Raw genomic sequence first — 24,139 nt, 5'->3', positions numbered from 1 at the left:
TCTTACGATTTTTGGAATAATTGAAAACACCATAGTACTAGGATACTTTTCTTTCCTAGTTGCCTGTCTTTGCGCATAATTTTGCATTTGCCTTTTTTTTTGGTACCAGGGATCGAACTCAGGACCTTGTGCTTGCGAGGCAGGTGCGGTGCCACTGAGCTAAATCCCCAGCCCTGCATTTGCTTTTTAATTAATTTGTCCAAAAGCAGTGTTCTACACACTGTCTTCCCCCACCCCCAGCTCTTTCCTAATTTGGAAATGTGCTTTTTTTTTTCAAACAACCTTGCTAAGATGCTACATTTGATAGTTTGGTTTTTCTCAGTATCCTGAAAATAGTCAGTGTCATTAAAGTAATGGGAGTCAAAATGGAACCTGTTTCTCCCCTGCCTCCAAGAAACAACATTTGAGATTCTGGCCGCTGAGCTGTCTCATTATGTTAGAGGGAACCTTTTTTTTTTTTTTCCTAAGTTCTTTTATTGGTACATTTTAGGTATACAATTCGTTTACATTTATCATTAGGTGTTTGTACCTGTACATGATGTATCTTGGTTCTTATGTTTTCCCCATTACCTGTGCGCCCTTCACCTCCTCCTCCCTTCCCTATTTACACACACATCATTTCCAGTGTTTTCTTTTCTCATAGTTTTTCCTTTCCCTTTTTTCCTTTCCCCTTCCCCTCCCTTCACCCAAGGGAAACTTTTGTCCGAGGTGGCTGCTGGGCATGGCCTGATGCACACTGTGCCCCTGGAGTTCCCTGGCCTTTGGAAATACGATGTTTACTTATAATGCAGTATTTTCTAAATCTCCCCTATTCTCAAATATGAATGATGAATAATAGACTGATTTCTGAACTGCTCAAGGAGAATTCCATGAATTGCAGCTCATGGTTTTACATGCTGCTTTCTTCTTTCTTAGGTCCAAATAACTCTCACATCACATGACTATGGTGGACTGACCAGAAGAGATGTGCAGCTGGCGAGATTTATTGAAAAAGCATCTGTTTTTGTGTGATTTCTTCCAAAATGCATGTAAAATCTTACACCTATCTTAGCTGCAGTATATTTTGAAGGCAACTTACATAAACAAGTCACACTGTAAATTAATTCACTTGTATACATTTTATATAATCAGTGCTTAAATACAAAATGATTTAAACCTGAACATGAGGTATTTTTCATTACATCTACATATTCACTTATATGAGATACACCAACCCCACTAATTATATTAATATTTTAAACGAAAAATGGCATTAAGAAATTGGAGTGGGGAGATACTCATACATTTTATAGTAATTTAAAATCATGACTTTACATATATATTGTGTTGGAGAATAGTTGCATAAAAAGAATTGTGCACTTTGCAGATAATGGGTTTTAACTTTATATAACAATTCTTTTTTAAAAATTAATTTTATTGGTACATTTTAGGTATATAACATAATGACATTCATCATTGGAAATTTACATAGTCTATCTTGGTTCTTATTTTTTCCCCATCCCCTGCCCTCCCTTCAACCCCTTCATCCCTCCCTATTTACAAAGTCTTTGTTTCTATTTTTTCATTTTTCTCCTATTCCATTCCCTTCTTTCTTTTCCCTACCCCTCCCACTTCCCCTTCCCCCTTGTCCCTTTTCTTCCTATTTCACATTATCTGTTATACCTTTTGATCCTTATTTATACTTTCAGTTTCTCACACAAGAGAAACTATTCAGTATTTACACATGTGTGTCCTATTTATTTCTGTTTTTGTGTGTGTGTGTGTGTGTGTGTGTCGGTACCCGGAATCAAACTCAGGACCTTGTGCTTGTGAGGCAGGCACCAGAACCACTGAGCTAAATCCCCGGCCCCCTATTTATTTCACTTAGAGTATCGCCTCAGTGTGCATCCATTTAGCTATAAATGTCTCTAATTTCTCATTCTCTGTGGCTGAGTAGTACTCCATTTTGTTAAAAAAAGACATTTTCTTTATCCAGTCTCCAGTTGATGGGCAATTGGCTGTTTCCAAGTTTTAGCTATTACAAGCTGTGCTGCTATGAACATGGGTGCACATATATTGTTGTAGTATGATTGTTTTAATTCTTTTTTTTTTTTTGCTACTGGGGAGTGAACTCAGGACCTTGTGTTTGCTAGGCAGGCACTGAGCCACTGAGCTAAATCCCTAGCCCTGATTCTCTTAAATCTTTTGGGAAGATACCCATCAGGGGAATAGCTGGGTCAAATGGGACCTCCAATCCTACTTCTTTGAGCTATCTCCATACTGATTTCTACAGTGGTTGCACCAATTTACACTCCCACCAACAATGGAGAAGGGTTTCTTTTTCCCCACAGCCCCGCCAGTGTTTGTTATTGGTTGATTTCATGATAGCAGCCATTCTTTCTGGGGTGAGGTGGAATCTCAGTGTTGTTTTCATTTGCATCTCTCAAATGACCAGTGATGTTGAACATTTTTTCATATATTTATTTGCTATTTCTACTTCTTTGAGAAATGTCTGTTCATTTTAGATGTCCATTTTTGGATTGGGTCTTTAAATTTGGTAGGTCTGATTTTTTTAACTTCTTTATTCTAGATAGTAGACCTCTGTCTGAGGAACAGCTGGTAAAATTATTTCCCACATTGTGGGTTGTCTCTTCATGCTGTTCTTGTTTTCTCTCTCTCTCTTTTTTTTTTTTTTTGTTGTTTTCTCTTGCTGTGCAGAAGCTTTTTAATAAGAAGAGATCCCGGGCTGGGGATTTAGCTCAGTGGTTCCGGCGCCTGCCTCGCAAGCACAAGGTCCTGAGTTCAATCCCCAGTACCAAAAAAAAAAAAAAAGAAGAAGAAGAAATCACACTTGTTGATTATTTGTGCTAGTTCACGTGCAACTGAGGTTTTCTTCATGAAATCTTTTCCTACGCCAATGTCTTCAAGAATTCTACCTAACCTCTCTTCCAGCCAGTTTGGTGTTTCTGTTTTAATATTTACATCTTTAATCTATTTTGATTTTAGTTTAGTGTATGGTGAGAGATATAGGTGTAGTTTTAAACTTTGGCAAGTTGAAACCCAATTTTTCCAGCACCATTTATTAAAGAGTCTTATCATTCCTCCAGTGAGGGTGTTTTGCTCCTTTATCGAAGACGAGGTTGCTGAGTGTGTCTGGAGTTGTTTCTGCATCTTGTAGTCTGTTCCATTGGTCCTCAAGTCTGTTTCTTTGCCAGTACTAGGCTGTTTTTATCACAGTAGCTTTGTAGTATAGTTTCATGTTGGGGATTGTGATACCCCCTGCCATGTCTCTGTTACCTAGAATTGCTTTTGCTACTCTGAGTCTCTTCTTGTTCCAAATGAATTTTTGGATTTTTTTCTCAAGGTCCGTGAAGTATGCTGCTGGAACTTCAATTGGGATATAGCACTTTTGGAAGTATGGCCATTTTCACTATATTGGTTCTTCCTACCCAGGAGCAAGGGATGTCTTTCCATTTTCTGATATCCTCTTTGATCTCTTTTTTTAGAGTGCTATAGTTTTCAGAGTAGAAGTCTTTGACTTCTTTTGTCAGGTTGATTCCTAGGTATTTCATTCTTTTGGATGCTATTGTGAAGGGAATTGTTTCTCTAGTTCCTCTTTCAGTGAGTCTGTTATTCGTGTACAGGAAAGCTATTGATTTTTGTGTGTTGACCTTGTATCCAGCTACTCTACTGAATTTGGTTATTATGTCTAGAAGACTTTTGGTGGAGCTCTTGGGGTCTTCTATATAGAGTATCATTTCATCTGCAAATAATGACAATTTAACTTCTTCATTTTCTATCTTTATTCCTTTTATTTCTTTCTCTTATCTAATTGCTGTGGCTAATGTTTCCAAAACTATATTGAACAGGAGTGGTGATAGTAGACATCCTTGTCTTGTTCCTGATTTTAGTGTGAAGGATTTCAGTTTTTGACCATTTAGTATGATATTAGCTGTTGGTCTTTCATAAATGGCTTTTATCAAGTTTAGGTAGAGACCGTCTATTCCAGTTTTTTGCAAGGTTTTTATCATGAGTGTTGGATTTTGTCAAACACTTTTTCTGCATCTGTTGAGATGATCATATAGTTTTTGTCCTTGGCTCTATTAATATAGTGTATTACATTTATTGATTTGGATATGTTGAACTATCCTTGCATCCCTGGGATTAATTCCACTTGGTCAGTGTATATCATCTTCTCACTGATCCTCTTCATTCTGATGGCCAGTATCTTATTGAGGATTTTTGCATCTATGTTCATTAGTGAGACTGGCCTATATTTCTCTTTTTTGGTTGGGTCTTTCTCTGCTTTTGGGATCAAGGTGATGCTTGCTTCCAGGAATGAATTTGGGAGTATTGTTTCCCTTTCAATTTCATTAAAGAGTTTAAACATTAATGGCAATAGTTCTTCTCTAAATGTCTTATAGAATTCAGCAATGCAGCCATCAGGACCCAGGCTTTTCTTGGTAAGTTTTTAATTACATTTTCAATTTTGTTGATTGATATTGGGTTGTTTAGAATTTTTAGGTCTTCTTTGTTCAACTTTGGTAATTCATACGTATCTAAGAATCTGTCCATTTCTTCTGTGTTGTCCATCTTATTGGCATATAGGCTCTGGAAATAGGTATTGATGATCCTCTGGATTTCTGCTGGGTCTGTTGTAATTTCATCCTTTACATTCCTAATTGCATGGATTCGGGGCTTTTCTTTCCTTTTTTTGATAAGCTTGGCTAAGAATTTGTCAATTTTGTTGATTCTTTTGAAGAACCAACTCTTGGCTTCATTGATTTTTTTGTATTGTTCTCTTAGTCTCCATTGAATTGATTTCTGCTCTGATCTTTATAATTTCCTCCCTTGTATGAGCTTTGGGTTTGTCCTGCTCTTCTTTTTCTAGAAGCTTGAGGTTCAGCATTAGGTTGTTTATTTGAGCTCACTGTTTTCCTAATATGCGTATTCACTGCTACGAATTTCCCTCATAAGACTGCTTTCATTGTGTGCCATAGATTCTGATGTGTTGTATTGCCATTGTCATTTAATTGAAGGAACTGTCTGATTTCTTCTTTAATTTCCTCTGTGACCCATTGGTTATTCAGAAGCGAGTTGTTTAATTTCCATATGTTTATGAAATTCTTGTAGTTTCTTTTGTTATTGATCTCCAATTTCATTGCACTATGGCCTGATAATATACAGGAGAGAACTTCAATTCCTTTGCACTTACTTAAACATGTTCTGTGAGCAAGTATGTGATCTATTTTGGAGAACAGCATGCAGCTGAAAAGAATGTGTATTCTGATTTTGTGGGGTGGAACACTCTGTAAACATCTGTTAAGTTCATTTGTTCAAGAGTTTGATTGACATCTGCCTTGCAAGCGCAAGGTCCTGAGTTCAATCCCAGGTACCAAAAAAAAAAAAAAAAAGAAAGAAAAGGTCACGACAGGGATAAGTCAATACACATCAGTCATAACCATCAATGTTAATGGTCTCAATTCACCAATCAAAGGAAATAGACTGGCAGAATGGGTCAAGAAGCAAGATCCAACAATATGCTACATACAAGAAAAACACTTAATTCGAAAAGAAACTCATACACTGAAAGTTAAAGGGTGGAAGACAGTACTCCATGCAACAGGAACCCAAAAAAAGCAAGAACAGCTGTCCTCTTTGCAGATCAAATGGATTTCAAATCACTTATTAAGAGAGACAGAGAAGGACACTACATCCTTGTAAAGGGAACAGCCCAAGAGGAAGAGAGGACAATCATAAGTATGCACCAAATACTAGTGCGCCCAACTATATAAAACAAATATTAATGGACATGAAAAGTCAAATAAGCACTAATAAAATAGTAGTGGCAGACCACTGTCACAAATAGATCCACTAGGCAGTGGCACCACTGAGATAAATCCTTGGCCTGATTTTCTTTTGTTGGTTTCTCCCCCTTTACATTTAATTTCTTGTGCCTGATGGATTCATTCTGCTGGGCTTCCTGGGATTGTGATCCTCAGATACTTTTTAAAATTTTTTGGAGTGCTGGTTTGGTATTATGAAGTTCCTCAGGTGCTCTTTGTCGTGGAAGTATCTTATTTCTCCATCAATTTTGAAAGATAGTGATATATGTGCACCCATGTTAATAGCAGCATAATTTGTAATAGCTAAAACTTGGAAGCAGCCCAAATGCCCATCAACTGGAGACTGGATAAAGAAAATGTGGTTTTAAAAAAAATAAAATGGAGTACTACTCAGCCATAAAAAAGAAATTAGAGACATTTATATCTAAATGGATGCATGTTGAGGCAATACTCTTTAAGTGAAATAAATAGGACACACATGTGTAAATACCAAATAGTTTCTTTAGTGTGAGAAACTGAAAGTGTAAATAAGGATCAAAAGGTATAATAGATAATGTGAAATAGGAAGAAAAGGGGCAAAGAGGAAGTGGGAGGGGTAGGGGAAAGGCAAGAAGGGAATGGAATTAATATGAGAAAATGAAAAAATGGAAACAAAGTCTTTGTAAATAGGGAGGGATGGAGGGGTTGGAGGGAGGGCAGGGGAATGGGGAAAAAATAACCAAGAGAGATTATGTAAAGGTGCAAATTTTCAATGATGAATGTCATTATACCTAAAATGTACCAATAAAATTAATTTTAAAAATTGTGATCCTTACTAGAAACAAAGAGAGAGATGCTTCTAAAAGTGTTTATCTTCACTAGCTCAACACATGCATGTAGTAGAAAAAGAAGAAAGATAGTTTTGCAATCAATCTGGGTTGGTGGTGGTTTTCCTTTAGGGCTTGAAATATGTCACTCCAAGCTCTTCTTGCCTTGAGGGTTTATGTTGAGAAGTCTGCTGTGATTCTGATGGGCTTTCCTTTGTATACGACTTTTTTCTGTTCTTTAACTCTGCTTGTAGAATTTTGTTCTTCTGTTGGGTTTCTGGAATCTTTAACTGTTATATGCCTAGGTGTTTTTGTTTTTTTTTTCTGACCGTGGCTAGTTGGAGTGCTATGTGCCTTATTTATCTGTATGTCAAGTTCTTTTCCCCTGCTTGGAAAGTTTTCTGCCATTACTTTTTTTGTGTTTGTGCCAGGGATGAAACTCAGAACCTTGTGCTTGCAAGGCAGCAGAACCACTGAGCTAAATCCCTGGCCCTGCCATTATGTCTGTGAATAGTTTCTTTATTTTATTTTTTTTAACATTTGCATTATTGACTTTATTTTTTTTGTATATCTTTTTATTGGTACATTTTAGGTGTACAACATAATGACATTCATCATTGGAGATATGCACCTTTACATACTATATTGGTTCTTATTTTCCACCCTTCCCCTGCCCTCCCTTCAACCCCTCCACCCCTCCCTATTTACAAAGACTTTGTTTCCATTTTTTCATCTTCTCATATTAATTACATTCCCCTCTTTCCTTTCCCCTACCCCTCCCACTTCCCCCTCCCCTTTGCCCCTTTTCTTCCTATTTCACATTATCTATTATACCTTTTAGTCCTTATTTACACTTGCATTTTCTCACACTGGAGAAACTATTTGGTATTTACACATGTGTGTCCTATTTATTTCACTTAAGAGTATCGCCTCAACATGCATCCATTTAGCAATAAATGTGTCTAATTTATCATTTTTGATGGCTTGAGTAGTACTTCATTTTATTAAAAACCCCACATTTTCTTTATCCGGTCTCCAGTTGATGGGCATTTGGGCTGTTTCCAAGTTTTAGCTATTACAAATTATGCTGCTATTAACATGGGTACACATATATCACTGTGGTATGATTCTTTTAATTCTTTGGGAAAATACCCAGCAGAGGATTAGCTGGGTCAAATGGGACTTCCAGTCCTAGTTCTTTGAGGTATCTCCATACTGATTTCCACAGTGGTTGCACCAGTCTACACTCCCACCAGCAGTGGAGCAGGATTCCTCTTTCCGCACAGCCCCACCAGCATTTGTTATTGATTGATTTCATGATAGCAGCCATTCTTTCTGGAGTGAGGTGGAATCTCAGCATTGTTTTCATTTGCATCTCTCGAATGACCAGTGATGTTGAACATATTTTCATATATTTGCCATGTCTGCTTCTTTGTGTGAGAAATGTCTGTTCATTTCAGATGCCAATTTTGGATTGGGTCTTTAAATTTGGGAGGTCTGATCTTTTTAAGTTCTTTATAGATTGGAGATAGTAGACCTTTGCCTGAGGGACCGCTGGTGAAGACTTTTTCCCACATTGTGGGTTGTCTCTTCACACTGTTGGTGGTTTCTCTTGCTGTGCAGAAGCTTTTTAGTAAAAAGAGATCCCACTTGTTGATTGTTTGTGCTAGTTCACAGGCAACTGAGGTTTTGTTCATAAAATTTTTTCCTACCCCAATATCTTGAAGAGTTCTACCTAACCTCTGTTCCAGCTGGTTCAGTGTTTCTGTTTTTATATTTAGATCTTTAAACCATTTTGATTTTAGATTAGTGCATGATGAGAGATATAGGTCTAGTTTTGGTCTTTGGCAAGTTGAAACCCAATTTCTCCAGCACCATTTATTAAAGAGGTTATGTTTCCTCCAGTGAGGGTGTTTGGCTCCTTTGTCAAAGATGAGGTGGCTAAGTGTGTCTGGTGTTGTTTCTGCATCTTCTAATCTGTTCCACTGGTCCTCAAGCCTGTTTCTTTGCCAGTACCATGCTGTTTTTATCACAGTAGCTTTGTAGTATATTTTTGAGTTGGGGGTTGTAATACCCCCTACTGGGTCTCTGTTACCTTGAATTGCTTTTGCTATTCTGGGTCTCTTCTTGTTCCAAATGAATTTTTGGATTGTTTTCTCAAGGTCTGTGAAGTATGCTGCTGGAATTTCAATTGGGATTGCATTGAATCTATATAGCAATTTTGGAATTATAGCCATTTTCACTATGTTGATCCTTCCTGCTCAGGAGCAAGGGATGTCTTTGCATTTTCTGATATCCCCTTCAATATCTTTTTTCAAAGTGCTATAATTTTCAGAGAAGAGGTCTTTGATTTCTTTTGTTAGGTTGATTACTAGGTGTTTCAGTTTTTTGGATGCTATTGTGAAAGGAATTGTTTTCCCTGTTTCTCTCTCAGTGACTCTGTTGTTCATGTAGAGGAAAGCTATTGATTTTTGTGTGTTGACCTTGTATCCAGCTACTTTACTGAATTTGGTATTAAGTTTGGAAGACTTTTGGTAGAGCTCTTGGGGTCTTCTATATAGAGTATCATGTCATCTGCAAATAATGACAATTTGACTTCTTCATTTCATATCTTTATTCTTTTTATTTTTTTCTCTTGTCTAATTGCAATGGCTAATGTTTCCAAAACTATATTGAACAGGAATGGTGATAGTTGACATCCTTGTCTTGTTCCTGATTTTAGTGTGAAGGATTTCAGTTTTTGACCATTTAGTATGATATTGGCTGTTGGTTTTTCATAGATGGCTTTTATCAGATTAAGGTAGAGACCGTCTATTCCAATTTTTTGTAGGGTTTTTGTCGTAAATGCATGTTGGATTTTGTCAAACACTTTTTCTGCATCTGTTGAGATGATCATATGGTTTTTGTCCCTGGCTCAATTGATACGGTGTATTACGTTGATTGATTTGCATATGTTGAACTATCCCTGCATCCCTGAGATGAATCCCACTTGGTCAGGGTGTATGATCTTCTTGATGATCTTCTGAATTCTGTTTGCCAGTATCTTATTGAGGATTTTTGCATCCATGTTCATTAGTGAGATTGGCCTATAGTTCTCTTTTTCAGTTGGGTCTTTCTCTGCTTTGGGGATCAAGGTGATGTTTGCTTCCTGGAATGATTTTGGGAGTATTGCTTCCCTTTCAATTTCATTGAAGAGTTTAAACAGTAGTGGCAGTAGTTCCTCTATAAATGTCATATAGAATTCAGCAGTGAAGCCATCAGGATTCAGGCTTTTCTTGGTTGGTAAGTTTTTAATTACGTTTTCAATTTCATTGATTAATATTGGGTTGTTTAGAATTTTTAGGTCTTCTTCCTTCAACCTTGGTTATTCATACATGTCTAGGAATCTGACCATTTCTTCTGTGTTTTCCATCTTATTGCCATATAGGTTCTGGAAGGTAGGTATTGATGATCCTCTGGATTTCTGCTGGGTCTGTTATAATTTTACCCTTTTCATTCTTTTTTTTTTGTACCGGGGATCGAACTCAGGTCTTTGCGCTTGCGCAGCAGGTGGCGAAACCACTGGGCTAAATCCCCAGCCCTACCCTTTTCATTCTTAATTGCATGGATTTGGGCTTTTCTTTCCTTTTCCTGATAAGGTTGGCTAAGGGTTTGTCAATTTTGTTGATTCTTTTGAAGAACCAACTCTTGGCTTGATTTTTTGTATTGTTTTCTTAGTCTTCATTGCATTGATTTCTGCCCTGATCTTTATAATTTCCTCCCTTGTATGAGCTTTGGGTTTGTCCTGCTCTTCTTTTTCTAGAAGCTTGAGATTCAGCATCAGGTTGTTTAATTGGGCACGCTCTGTTTTCCTAATATGATTATTCACTGCTTTGAATTTCCCTCGTGAGACTGCTTTCATTGTGTCCCATAGATTCCGATATGTTGTATTATCATTTATTTGAAGGAACTGTCTGATTTCTTCTTTAATTTCCTCTGTGACCCATTGGTTATTCAGAAGTGTGTTGTTCAATTTCCACATGTTTATGAAATTTTTTGAGTTTCTTTTGCTATGGATCTCCAATTTCATTGCACTATGGTCTGATATTATACAGGGGATAACTTCAATTCCTTTGCACTTACTTAAACATGTTCTATGTGTGAATATGTGGTCTATTTTGGAGAATGACTGATGTGTAGCCGAAAAGAATGTGTATTCTGATTTTGTGGGGTGGAACACTCTGTAAACATCTGTTAAGTTCATTTGTTCAAGAGTTCAATTGAGTTCTAGTATTTCTTTCTTTTTTTTTTTTTTTTGGTACTGGGGATCGAGCTCAGGACCTTGCACTTGCAAGGCAGGTGCCGGAGCCACTGAGCTAAATCCCTAGCCCTTCTTTTTTTTTTCTTTTAGTTCTTTTATTGGTCCATTTTCAGTATACAATTTGTTTACATTTATCATTGGGTGTTTGTACCTGTACATGATATATCTTGGTTCTTATTTTTTTTCCCCATTACCTGTGCGCCCTTCACCTCCTCTGAGTTGTAATATTTCATTGCTTGTTTTTTGTCTAGTTGATCTATCTATTTGTGACAATGGGGTATTGAGGTCCCCCACTACTATTGTATTAGTGCTTATATGGTTTTTCATGTCCATTAGTATTTGTTTTATATAGTTGGGTGCACTAGTGTTTGGTGCATAGATATTTATGATTGTCATCTCTTCCTGTTGGATTGTTCCCTTTACAAGGATGTAGTGTCCTTCTTTGTCTCTCTTAATCAGTGTGGGTTTGAAATCCTCTTGGTCTGCAAAGAGTATAGCTACTCCTTTTTTTCGGGTTCCTGTTGCATGGAGTATTGTTTTCCACCCTTGAACTTTCAGTCTATGAGTTTCTTTTTGAATTAAGTTTGTTTCTTGTATGCAACATATTGTTGGATCTTGCTTCTTGTCCTATTCTGCCAGTCTATTTCTTTTGATTGGTGAGTTGAGACCATTAACATTGGTGGTTATTACTGACATGTATTGAGTTATCATTGTCATGACTTTTTCTTTTTGTTGGATCCTCCCCCTTTCTTGTCGTGCCCAGCAGATTCATTCTGCTTTGCTTCCTGGGGTTGAGATCCTCATTGTCTTTTCCTAGGATTTTGTCTAAAATTTTTTGGAGTGCTGGTTTGGTATTCATGAAGTTCCTAAGGTGCTCTTTGTCATGAAAGTATCTTATTTCACCGTCAATTTTGAAAGATAGTTTTGCAGGGTACATCAATCTGGGTTGGAGGTTGTTTTCCTTTCGGGCTTGAAACACATCACTCCAAGCTCTTCTTGCCTTGATGGTTTGTGTTGAGAAGTCTGCTATGATTCTGATGGGCTTTCCTTTGTATGTTACTTGTTTCTGTTCTCTAACTACCTGTAGAATTTTGTTCTTCTGTTGAGTTTCTGGAATCTTAACTACTATATGCCTATGTGTAGATTTTTTTTTGATCAAGGCTAGTTGGAGTCCTATATGCCTTGCTTATCTGTATGTCAAGTTCTTTTCTCCTGTTTGGGAAGTTTTCTGTCATCACTTCTGTAAACAGTTTTTTTGTGTCATCTGCACTGTCTCCTGTTTCTTCATTGACTCCAATCAGTCTTATGTTATTTTTCTTTGCATTGTCTAGCAGCTGTTGGATTGCTTTCTCATGGTCCCTTACAATTTTAAAGAATTTTTTCTTTTCCTGGTCACTAATTGCAATCTTATCTTCTATATCTGGAATTGTGTCTTCCAATTGCCTCATTCTGCTGCATAGACTTTCAATGGAGTTTTTAATCTCCTGGAAATCTGTTTGCATCTGTTTTATGGATTCAGTTTGTTTCCTATATTGGGATTCCATCATGTTCCTCAGCTCCTCTATTTTTTTATCTGTGTCCTCTCTAGATATATTAATCATGTCTTGCACTGTGGGCAAGATCTTTGCTGTTATGTGAGAAATTATTTCTGATTTCATTTTTTCCAGATGCTCTTTCATTGCTAGTTCAGGGAGTCCAGGTGGTTGAGTATCAGAGTGTTCCATCTCGTTTCCTTTTGGGGTTGCTGTAGGTGATCTGGAAGTCTGGTTCTGTGGCTTGTTTACCTGTCTTCTCATTTTGACCTGCGGGGGGTGGGGGTGGGGGGTTGGGTGGTGTAGGGTGGGTTTGTGTTCCTGGCACCCGAACGGCTCAGGTCCTCTAGGCTCGGAGCCGTGGCACGCCTACCTGGAAGCCTCCTGCTGCCTGCGAGCTGTGGTGCGCCAGTCTGGAGGTCTCCTCTGGGCTCAGAGTCGTGGCACGCCTACCTGAAAGCTTCCTCTACGCTAGGAGCCGCAGCACGCCTACCTGGAAGCCTCCTGCTGCCTTCGAGCTGTGGTGTGCCCACTCTGGAGGTCTCCTCTGGGCCTGTGAATAGTTTGTTAATGTTACTTGTACTCTCTCCTTTCTGTCTTCATTGACTCCGATAAGTCTTATTCTTCTTTGCATCATCTAGCAGCTGCTGGATTGCTTTCTAATGGTCCCTTACTTTTTTAAAGAAATTTTTCTTTTCCTGGTCACTAATTGTAATCCTGTCTTCTATATCTGAAATTCTGTCCTCACATTGGCTCATTCTGCTGTGTAAACTTTCAGTGGAGTTTTTTTTTGTACCAGGGATCAAACTTAGGACCTTGTGCTTGCCAGGCAGGCACAGTGCCACTGAACTAAATCTCCAGCCCTGAATAGAGTTTTTAATCTGGAAATCTGTTTAAATCTGTTTCATGGATTCCATTTGTTTCCTGTGTTGGGTTTCCATCATGTTCCTCAACTCCTCTATTTTTTTTTTCTGTGTCTGCTCTAGATTTATTAATCATGTCTTGCACTATGGACACAATCTCTGTTGTTACCTGAGAAATTATTTCTGATGTCATTTTTTCCAGATCCTCTTTTGTTGCCAATTCAGGGAGTCCAGGTGGTTGAGTATCAGATTGTCCCATCTTGTTGCCCTTTCGGGTTGCCTTAGGTGATCTGGAAGTCTGGTTTTGAGACTTGTTTATGTGTCTTCTGATTTCAAGAGATGCAACCTGCTGTGCCTTTTTTGAGGTGACTTTTTGCTCACCTAGTGGTCTTCAGTTCTCAGCAGGCTACCAAGCAGCCTTTTCTCTGCTGCTCACCACTGCACTAATTCCTGGTTTCAGAGGGGTGACCTTCTGGATCCCTGGACTGTCCTGTTGTCTGGGCGGGGTTCTGACTTTGGCCTGTGCACACTTGAGATGGTACCTAGATGTGCCTCTGGCTAGGGACTGCCCCCCTACATAGCTGTTGTCTGGGAGGGCCTTTGTCTTGGGGCTGTGCACCCTGGTTGCTGGTGTCTGAGCGGGTTTCTGGCTAAGGTCTGCATGTACTTATGGATGGAATTGGGGTGGGCTGTTGCTGTTGCTTGTGCACCTGTGCAGCTATTTTCCAGGTGGGCCTTTGGCTGGGTCCTGTGGGCCCAAGTGGCTTGGGTCAGGGTGGGGCCCTGGCTGGACCTGCCTGCAGCTACACCACTCTAGTCCATACCCTAACAGTTCTTGTGAGGTTGAAGTTAATTTGCTATTGTTGCTTCTTAAGTAGTTAGATTACTGAAATCACAAAAATTGGTGAGTGGTCTTTGTGTGTTTCATCTTTACTTTTTAGACAAAGAGTTGAAAGAAAGGACATGTGTTTCATCCATAGCTTCCAGTAAAATGTAGCAATGGAAGAACTCATTATCATAACTCACCAGGCCATTATTAGATTTACCAAGTTAAAGAAGAACTGAGGGTCATTTTTATTTTCATCATTCATGTGTTGTGATCCCTGAACTGAGGGCCTACTGCCTTCAGATTTAACATGTTCATGGTGAGGCCATAATTGGTAAGTATCACGCTGGGTGGCTCTGAACCACTGGTAGTATATGCATGACTGTCCCACTGGGCAGCATGGAACAGTCCCTTTGAGTAGTACAAGTCATCTGATGGGACAGTCATGCATGTACTACTGGTTGTTCAAGCTGGTAGGAATGTCTTAGTGAGGATCATCTTTGTAAGATAGTTTGCTTCGGAGGCCAGAAGGATCATTGTGTTACAGCAAGCAAACCTTCGCATCTCATTCTTACCCCTGCCCCAGATCTGAGAAACCATGACAAAGAGACTGCTCTGTGAAGTCAGTTCCTGGATAGTTCTGTTAGCTGGAGAGAGGCAGCTTTGGTGAGCTTGCCCTGGGAGAAGGGAAAGGGAGACGAGGGCTCCCCAGACTCTGTAGCCACCAGGGGACTGAGCGCCTTAACACTGGAACTTGTTTCTTAGAAGATTTTTCCTTGTATGTTTTTTTATAAACTCTCTCCTGTGTTACAGATTTGGAGCTGTTACACGTTTTATTACCAAAGATTTTCAGTTCAGTATTTTTATATGGATTTTTTAAACATGAAAAAATTTAAACATTTAAATGTAAATAGTATATTGAACCCTAAATACTGATTTCTGAGCTACAACACTTAATGATCATTCTGTCTATTTCCCTTATAGAATCCCATTTTCTACTTTCTTTGCTGAACTATTTAAAAGCAAGTCTAAGAGAGCATGTCATTTCACCTCTACATTCATCAATATCTCTAGGAAAATATGATCATTGTCTTCTATAAACCACAGTGCCATGATCATATCTAACAAAATGAACCATAATTGCCTGGCACCACCCAGGGAAGATCATATTGTTATGAAGGTCAAGAATGTCTTTGGTAGAAGAGAAATCTATAGGACACCTGAGGTAGTAGAAACTGGAATAAACAGCAGTAGATGTTATTTACAACTTGAGTACCAAATAACATTAAGAACACAAAAATAATTATACAATACAATTTTCAGTCCAGCTTTGATCCAAAGAAAATAAGAATATTACATCACATTTGCATTGAAAACAAAACAAAAAACAAAACACCACAATTACCAGCAAGCTGAGGGAACCGCAAACAAACTCAAACACAATAGATTTTAACATCTAGAGACAGTTCGAGTTTGAAATGTAGTGGGCATGGTGATCTACAGAGTAATACTGATTAGCTGAGGTTCCTCAGTTTATACAGTTCACATTTCTGTCAGATGCCATATTAATCTGACCAGTGATCTTCCAGTACATAAAATGGCAATGAAATATTTGCTGTGTGACTGATTTCTAAGACTTCCAGGGCTTAAGGGCTAGCTTCTAGTAGCACCTTACTATGTAAGCAAATGTTACAAAAAAGAAAAAAAAATCTCTGGGTTAAGAAAATTTGGCTTAAAAGTATCCTTTGTTATTTTAAATATATTGAGATATTTTAATTAAAATTTTTACCCCATTGAACCAATTTTATAGTATTTGTACCTATTTTGGTGTTTTGTCTTTATGGTAAGTAAAAGTTTTTGAACAACAAATAAAAAGAATGTCTTTGGTCAGTAATTTTGTTCCAATTAGCATCCATATGAAGTCTATCCATCAAATCTTTGGTTATGTCTCTACCTGAATCTAGAGCAAATACTCCTCTCATTCCCCTTTCTCCCATGTAAGTGATTTATGAAAACTAGGTCATCTGTCCTATATTCTGCATTCTGGATTTGTGTTTGCTCCCTTTGGTCCTTTAAACTGTTTCAGTGTACCATGAATGGAGCCTTGTCCCCCTATTTGAAATGTAAGTCCAAGAGACTAGACTCAACAGCTGTGTTAACATACAAACCACATACAGCCTAGCAGAGAAAACATGGCTCATAAATACAGTGATGAGACCTGGCAACACAGTTACTGATTAACCTCTACATGAGAGTTTGACACAAGTTCCATGTTAAAGGGTGTTGCATCTGCTGGAACTTACAGCTTTATTTATAGAGAATCAAAAATTCTCCAGTGGGTGGAAATATTCATTGTGATAAATTCCTTCAGAAGGAATGCCCAGATTTTCCTTCAAGTAACTGACCTTTGCAGCTTGAAAGAGACATTGTCAAAGTTAGAGGACTCCAGGTTCTTGTCTGTTCCAAGCTGTGTGTGATGACTGGTTTTTCTGATGTGGTAAGCTTCACGTTCCATTTTCTTCCTAAATGATCACTGGAATGGAGAGGAGTTAAACAGATATAATCTATGACCCTGTCATATCTGACCTCCACAGATAACAAACCAGAACTAGCACATTTGACGATGTCTTTTTCTAAAATGAAGTTCTGAAAATAATTTCTTTCTGACATTAATATGATTTAACAAATCTCTGGATAAATAGAATAAGCATGGTTCTTTTTGTTTTTGCTGTAGGAAAAGAGTAGAACCTGTATATTGTATTTGAACAAAGGCTTGATTTCCATCAGTGTGTCGAATAATTGGACTACACTATAGTATGGAGCAGCTTACTTTCTTTTTAAATTTTTACTAGTACATATTTGCAGTACATAATGATTACATTCATCATGGGAAGTTGTACATGTACATAACACATCTTAATTCTTTTTACTCACCCCACGCCTAGTCTATATACTTTCTAATCTGGTGTTCAGAAATTACTGGTTGAGGGGATGGTGGTATAGGTCAGAGGTAGAGCACTTGCCTAGCATGTGCAAGGCCCTGGTTTTAATCCCTAGAATTGCGTGCACACACACGTGTGTATATACACACATATACTAGTTTAAATTTGTTGTGTAAAATTTCCTGAGAAACACCAAGAAGTGGGATTTAGCCATAATATGTGAGCTTTGTGTTTTAACACCAGTTATGTAGGACTATAAAGGAATGACTCTGGCAGAAGAGTCACCAAGCTACCATGCCTGCTGATTTCTGACTTTACCTGGCTGTGTACAGCTGAGGTAGTGCTAGTCAAGCAGGGTGGAGTGTGAGCTGCTGCTGCTAAGGCAGAAAAGGTGGGCCTTGGGCTTCTCATCCTAAAATGCCTGTCTTGCCTTCCTCTCGAGAAAATATGAGTGATTTCAGTAGGCCCTGTGTAAGCTTGTAACCTTCAATATCCTGTTGTTTTTTACTCAGACAAGTTGAATTCCTCATCAGTGACTTCAGAAACTCAGCTCTGGTGGGCCGTGCTGATGTTGTACACTTTTTTTTTTTGGTATTAAATTTTTTATTGGTACATTGTAGGTATACAACACAATTACATTTCTCATTGGGAATTGTACCTTTACATAATGCATCTTGGTTCTTATTTGTTCCCCATTCCTAGCCCTCCCTTCATGCCCTCCACCCTTCCCTATTTACAAAGACTTTATTTCCATTTTTTCCATTTCTCATCATTTTTCCTTTCCCTTCTTTCCTTTCCCCTGCCCCTCCCACTACCCCTACCCCTTTGGACCTTTTATTCCTATTTTACATTATCAATTATTCATTCTAATCATTGGTACATTTTAGGTATACAATATAATGACATTCATCATTGGAAATTTGCACCTTTACATAGTCTCTCTTGGTTCTTATTTTTCACCCTTGCCCAGCCCTCCCTTCAACCCCTCCACTCCTCCCTATTTACAAAGATTTTGTTCCTATTTTTCCATTTTCTCATATTAATCCCATTCCCTTCTATCCTTTCCCGTAGCCCTCCCACTTCCTTCCCCTTTGCCCCTTTTCTTCCTATTTCACATTACCTGTTATACATTTAGTCCTTATTTACACTTTCAGTTTCTGACACTAGAGAAACTGTTCAGTATTTACACATGTGTGTCCTATTTATTTCACTTAAGAGTATCACCTCAATGTGCATCCACTTAGCTATAAATGTCTCTAATTTCTCATTTTTTATGGCTGAGTAGTACTCCATTTTATTAAAAAAACCACATTTTCTTTATCCAGTCTCCAGTTGATGGGCATTTGGGCTGTTTCCAAGTTTTAGCTATCACAAACTGCGCTGCTATGAACATGGATGCACATCTATCACTGTGGTATGATTCTTTTAATTCTTTGGGGAAGATCCCCAGCAGTGGAATAGCAGGGTCAAATGGGACTTCCAGTCCTAGTTCTTTGAGGTATCTCCATACTGATTTCCACAGTGGTTGCACCAGTCTACACTCCCACCAGCAGTGGAGCAGGGTTCCTCTTTCCCCACAGCCCCACCAGCATTTGTTATTGATTGATTTCATGATAGCAGCCATTTTTTCTGGAGTGAAGTGGAATCTCAGCGTTGTTTTTATTTCCATCTCTCAAATGACCAGTGATGTTGAACATTTTTTCATGTATTTATTTGCTATTTCTACTTCTTTATCTGAGAAATGTCTGTTCATTTCAGCTGCCCATTTTTCGATTGGGTCTTTAAATTTGGGAGGTCTGATCTTTTCAAGTTCTTTATAGATTCGAGATAGTAGACCTTTGAGGAAGAGCAGGTGAAGATTTTTTTCCCACATTGTGGGTTGTCTCTTCACACTGCTGGTGGTTTCTCTTGCTGTGCAGAAGCCTTTTAATAAGAAGAGATCCCATTTGTTGATTGTTTCTGCTAGTTCATGAGTAACTGAGGTTTTGTTCATAAAATCTTTTCCTACACCGATGTCTTCAAGGGTTCTACCTAACCTCTGTTCCAACTGGTTCAGAATTTCTATTTTAATATTTAGATCATTAATCCATTTTGATTTTAGTTTAGTGCATGGTGAGAGATACAGGTCTAGTTTTAATCTTTGGCAAGTTGAAGCCCAGTTTTTCCAGCACCATTTATTAAAGAGGTTATCTTTCCTCCAGTGAGGGTGTTTGGCTCCTTTGTCAAAGATGAGATGGCTGAGTGTGTCTGGCGTTGTTTCTGCATCTTCTAATCTGTTCCACTGGTCCTCAAGCCTGTTTCTTTGCCAGTACCATGCTGTTTTTATCACAGTAGCTTTGTAGTATAGTTGCAGGTTGGGGATTGTGATACCCCCTGCCATGTCTCTGTTACCTAGAATTGCTTTTGCTATTCTGGGTCTCTTCTTGTTCCAAATGAATTTTTGGATTGTGTTCTCAAGGTCTATGAAGTATGCTGCTGGAATTTCAATTGGAATTGCATTGAATCTATATAGCAGTTTTGGAAATATGGCCATTTTCACTATATTGATCCTTCCTACCCAGGAGCAGGGGATATCTGTCCATTTTCTGATAGCATCTTCAATCTCTCTTTTCAGAGTGCTATAGTTTTCAGAGAAGAGATCTTTGATTTCTTTCGTTAGGTTGACTCCTAGGTATTTCAGTTTTTTGAATGCTATTATGAAAAGAATTATTTGCCCTATTTCTTGGTGAGTCTGTTATTCATGTAGAGGAAAGCTATTGATTTTTGTGTATTGACCTTGTAACCAGCTACTTGACTGAATTTGGTTATTAAGTCTAGAAGACTTTTGGTGGAGGTCTTGGGGTCTTCTATATAGAGTATCATGTCATCTGCAAATAATGACAGTTTGACTTCTTCATTTCCTATCTTTATTCCTTTTATTTCTTTCTCTTGTCTAATTGCAATGGCTAATTTTTCCCAAACTATATTGAACAGGAGTGGTGTTAGTAGACATCCTTGTCTTGTTCCTGATTTTAGTGTGAAGGATTTCAGTTTTTGACCATTTAGTATGATATTGGCTGTTGGTTTTTCATAGATGGCTTTTATCAGATTAAGGTAGAGACCGTCTGTTCCAATTTTGTGTAGGGTTTTTATCATAGATGTTTCCTCCCTTGTATGAGCTTTGGGTTTGTCCTGCTCTTGTTTAATTGGGCTTGTTCTGTTTTCCTAATATGCGTATTCACTGCTATGAATTTCCCTCGTAAGACAGCTTTCATTGTGTCCCATAGATTCAGATATGTTGTATTGTCATTGTCATTTAATTGAAGGAACTGTCTGATTTCTTCTTTAATTTCCTCTGTGACCCATTGGTTATTCAGAAGTGTGTTGTTCAATTTCCATGTGTTTATGAAGTTTTTGCAGTTTCTTTTGCTGTTGATCTCCAATTTCATCGCACTATGGTCTGATAATATACAGGGGATACCTTCAATTCCTTTGCACTTATCTAAATATGTTCTATGCACGAGTATGTGGTCTATTTTGGAGAATGACTGATGTGTAGCCGAAAAGAATGTGTATTCTGATTTTGTGGGGTGAAAGACTCTGTAAACATCTGTTAAGTTCATTTGTTCAAGAGTTCAATTGAGTTCTAGTATTTCATTACTTATTTTTTGTCTAGTTGATCTATCTATTTGTTATAGTGGGGTATTGAGGTCCCCCACTACAATTGTATTAGTGCATATATGACTTTTCATGTCCATTAGTATTTGTTTTGTATAGTTGGGTGCACTAGTGTTTGGTGCATAGATATTTATGATTGTCATCTCTTCCTGTTGGATTCTTCCCTTTACAAGGATGTAGTGTCCTTCTTTGTCTCTCTTAATCAGTGTTGCTTTGAAATCTACTTGATCTGCAAAGAGGATAGCTACTTCTGCTTTTTTTGGGGGTTCCTGTCGCATGGAGTATTGCTTTACACCCTTTAAGTTTCAATCTATGAGTTTTTTTTAGATTTAAATGTATTTCTTGTATGCAGCATTTTTTGGATCTTGCTTCTTGACTCATTCTGTCCATCTATTTCTTTTGATTGGCGAATTGAGACCATTAACATTGATGGTTATAACTGAAACATATTGACTTATCATTGCCATGACTTTTTCTTTTTGTTGGGTTCTCCCCCTTTACATTTAATTTCTTGTCATGCCAGATGGGTTCATTCGGCTTTGCTTCCTGAGGTTGTGGTCCTCATTGTCTGTTCCTAGGATATTGTGTAAAATTCTTTGGAGTGCTGGTTTGGTATTCATGAAGTTCCTAAGGTGCTCTTTGTCATGAAAGTATCTTATTTCTCCATCCATTTTTAAAGATAGTTTTGCAGGGTACATCAATCTGGGTTGAAGGCTGTTTTCTTTTAGGGCTTGGAATATGTCACTCCAATCTCTTCTTGCCTTGATGGTTTGTGTTGAGAAGTCTGCTGTGATTCTGATAAGCTTTCCTTTGTATGTGATTTGTTTCTTTTCTCTAACTGCTTGTAGAACTTTGTTCTTCTGTTGAGTTTCTGGACTCTTAACAATTATATGCCTATGTGTAGATTTTTTTTTATCAAGGCTATTTGGAGTCCTATATGCTTCACTTATGTGTATGTCAAGTTCTTTTCCCCTGCTTGGGAAGTTTTCTGTCATTACTTTTGTGAAGAGTTTTTTTTTATGTCGTCTGCACTCTCTCCTGTTTTTTGACTCCAATCAGTCTTATGTTATTCTTCTTTGCATCGTCTAGCAGCTGCTGGATTGATTTCTCATATTCCCTTACAGTTTTGAAGCAATTTTTCTTTTCCTGGTCACTAATTGCAATCTTATCTTCTATATCTGAAATTCTGTCCTCACATTGGCTCATCCTGCTGTGTAGACTTTCAATGGAGTTTTTCATGTCCTGGAAATCTATTTGCATCTGTTTTATGGATTCCATTTGTTTCCTATGTTGGGATTCCATCATGTTCCTCAGCTCCTCTCTAGATTTATTAATCGTGTCTTACACTATGGGCACAATCTCTGCTGTTATCTGAGAAATTATTTCTGATTTCATTTTTTTCCAGATCCTCTTTTGTTACCAGTTCAGTGGGTCCAGGTGGTTGAGTATCAGAGTGTTCCATCTCATTTTCTTTGGGGTTGCTGTAGGTGATCTGGAAGTCTGGTTTTGAGACTTATTTACTTATCTTCTCATTTTGACCTGGGAGGGGGGTTGCTGTTGGCCCTCACGCGGCTCACCTCTGAGCTGGGAGAGGTGGGACAGCAGCTCAGAAGCCCCTTCCTCTGGGCTGGGAGCAATGGCACAAACAGCGGCCTGGAAGCCCCTTCCTCTAAGGTGGGAGTGGTTGGACGGCGGCTCAGAAGCCCCTTCCTCTGGCCCGGGAGCAGTGGACAGACAGTGGCTCAGAAGTCCCTTCCTCTGGGCCAGGAGCAGCGGGATGGAGGGTGGCTCAGAAGTCCCTTCTTCTGGGCCGGGAGCAGTTTGACAGCAGCTCAAAAGCCCCTACCTCTGGGGCAGGAGTGGTGGGACAGACAACGGCCCAGAAGCCCCTTTCTCTTGGCTGGGAGCTGTGGGATGGATGGTGGCCCGGAACCCCCTTCCTCTGGGCCAGGAGCAGTGGGACGGACAGCGGCTCAGAAGCCCCTTCCTCTGGGCTGGGAGTGACGGGTTGGATGCTGGCCGGGAAGCCCCTTCCTCTGGGCCGGGAGCTGCGGGATGGATGGTGGCTTGGAAGCCCCTTCCTCTGGGCCAGGAGTGGCGGGACGCGAAGAAACACTTCTTAAAAATTACAAGAGACCACAAAAAAAATCAATCCAACAGCTGCTAGGTGATGCAAATAAGAATAACAAGATTAATCAGAATCAATGAAAAATCAGAAGATAGCAAAAAGGACATTAAAAAGCCTATTCATAGAAGTAATAGAAAAGTTCTCAAGCATGGAAAAAGAATTTGACATGCAGCTAAGTAAAGAACATACAATTCCAATTAGCCATGATTAGAAAAAAGCTACACCAAGTACTACCAGTCAAGAGTTCAGAAATCCAACACAAGAACAGAATACTAAAAGAGAAAAGAAACAAATCATCTATAAAGGAAAACCCATCAGAATCACAGCACACTTCTCAACTCAAACTCTTAGGTCAATGAGAGCTTGGAGGGAAGCATTTCAAGCCCTAAAAGAAAATACCCTTCAACCAAGATTAAGGTACCCCACAAAATTATCTTTCAGTGTTGATGAAGAAATAAGATACTTCCATGATAAAGAACACCTGAAGAAATTAAATGACCAACAAACCAGCACTCCAAAAAGTTCTGAAAGATATTCTAGAAAAAGACAAGACAACAATTCTTTGAATCCTAATAGAATGAATTGACCAGGCAAGACAAACAGTTAAACAGAAGTGAAAGAAAAGAAACCAGCAACAGGAAAATAAGATGACAAAGATAAGTCAATATATATCAATTATAACCATCAATGTAAATGGTCTCAATTCACCAAGCAAAAGAAACAGATTAGTAGAATGGATCAGAAACCAAGATCCAATAATATACTTCATACAAGAAATACATTTAACTTAAAAAGAAATTCATAGCATGAAAGGTAAAGGATGGAAAACAATACTTTATGCAACAGGAACCCAGAAAAAAGCAGGAGTACCTATTCTATTTGCAGACAAAGTGGATTTCAAGCCAAGACTGATCAGAAGAGACAAGGAAGGTCACATAGTTGTTAAGGGAACAATCCAAGAGGGAGAGATAATCAAAATCTATATGCACCAAATACTGGTGCACCCAACTATATAAAACAAACATTAATGGATGTGAAAAATCACACAGACACTAATACAGTTGTAATGGAGGACCTCAATTCTGCACTGTCACAAATACAAATACAGATCAACTAGACAAATCAAAGAAATATCAGAGCTTAACCAAACCTATGAACACATGGACTTAGGACATATCTACAGTGTTCCACCCAACAACAACAGAATACACTTTCTGCTCCACAACACATGACTTTCTCTAAAGTAGACCACATACAAGC

The 24,139-nt window shown here is 38.5% G+C and overlaps 1 protein-coding gene and 1 long non-coding RNA gene across 6 annotated transcripts in view; one reads left to right on the top strand and one right to left on the bottom strand.

The window, feature by feature from the left end:
- Pcbd2 (pterin-4 alpha-carbinolamine dehydratase 2) overlaps positions 1-12,636 on the top strand; it is a 62,173-nt gene extending 49,537 nt beyond the window's left edge. For all 5 annotated transcript variants that reach the window (XR_015444748.1, XM_004836220.3, XM_021238619.2 and 2 more), the window contains one exon: positions 916-12,636. Coding sequence is in view for 4 of the 5 variants with exons in the window: in XM_004836220.3 (XP_004836277.1) it covers positions 916-1,011 (96 nt within the window). In the remaining variant the exon portion in view is untranslated. The remainder of the gene's footprint in view (positions 1-915) is intronic.
- Positions 1-24,139, bottom strand: part of LOC106010713 (uncharacterized) — a 30,185-nt gene that overhangs the window by 1,220 nt on the left and 4,826 nt on the right. Inside the window, exon 2 of the long non-coding RNA XR_001184455.3 lies at positions 16,558-16,685. This is a non-coding gene — a long non-coding RNA (uncharacterized LOC106010713). The remainder of the gene's footprint in view (positions 1-16,557; positions 16,686-24,139) is intronic.

The sequence above is a fragment of the Heterocephalus glaber genome, unplaced genomic scaffold (genome assembly GCF_053883595.1).
Source record: "Heterocephalus glaber isolate CG9 unplaced genomic scaffold, H.glaber_assembly_v1.0 deba00001606, whole genome shotgun sequence".
NCBI classification, from domain to species: domain Eukaryota; kingdom Metazoa; phylum Chordata; class Mammalia; order Rodentia; family Bathyergidae; genus Heterocephalus; species Heterocephalus glaber.
This window is presented reverse-complemented; position numbering and strand designations above follow the sequence as displayed.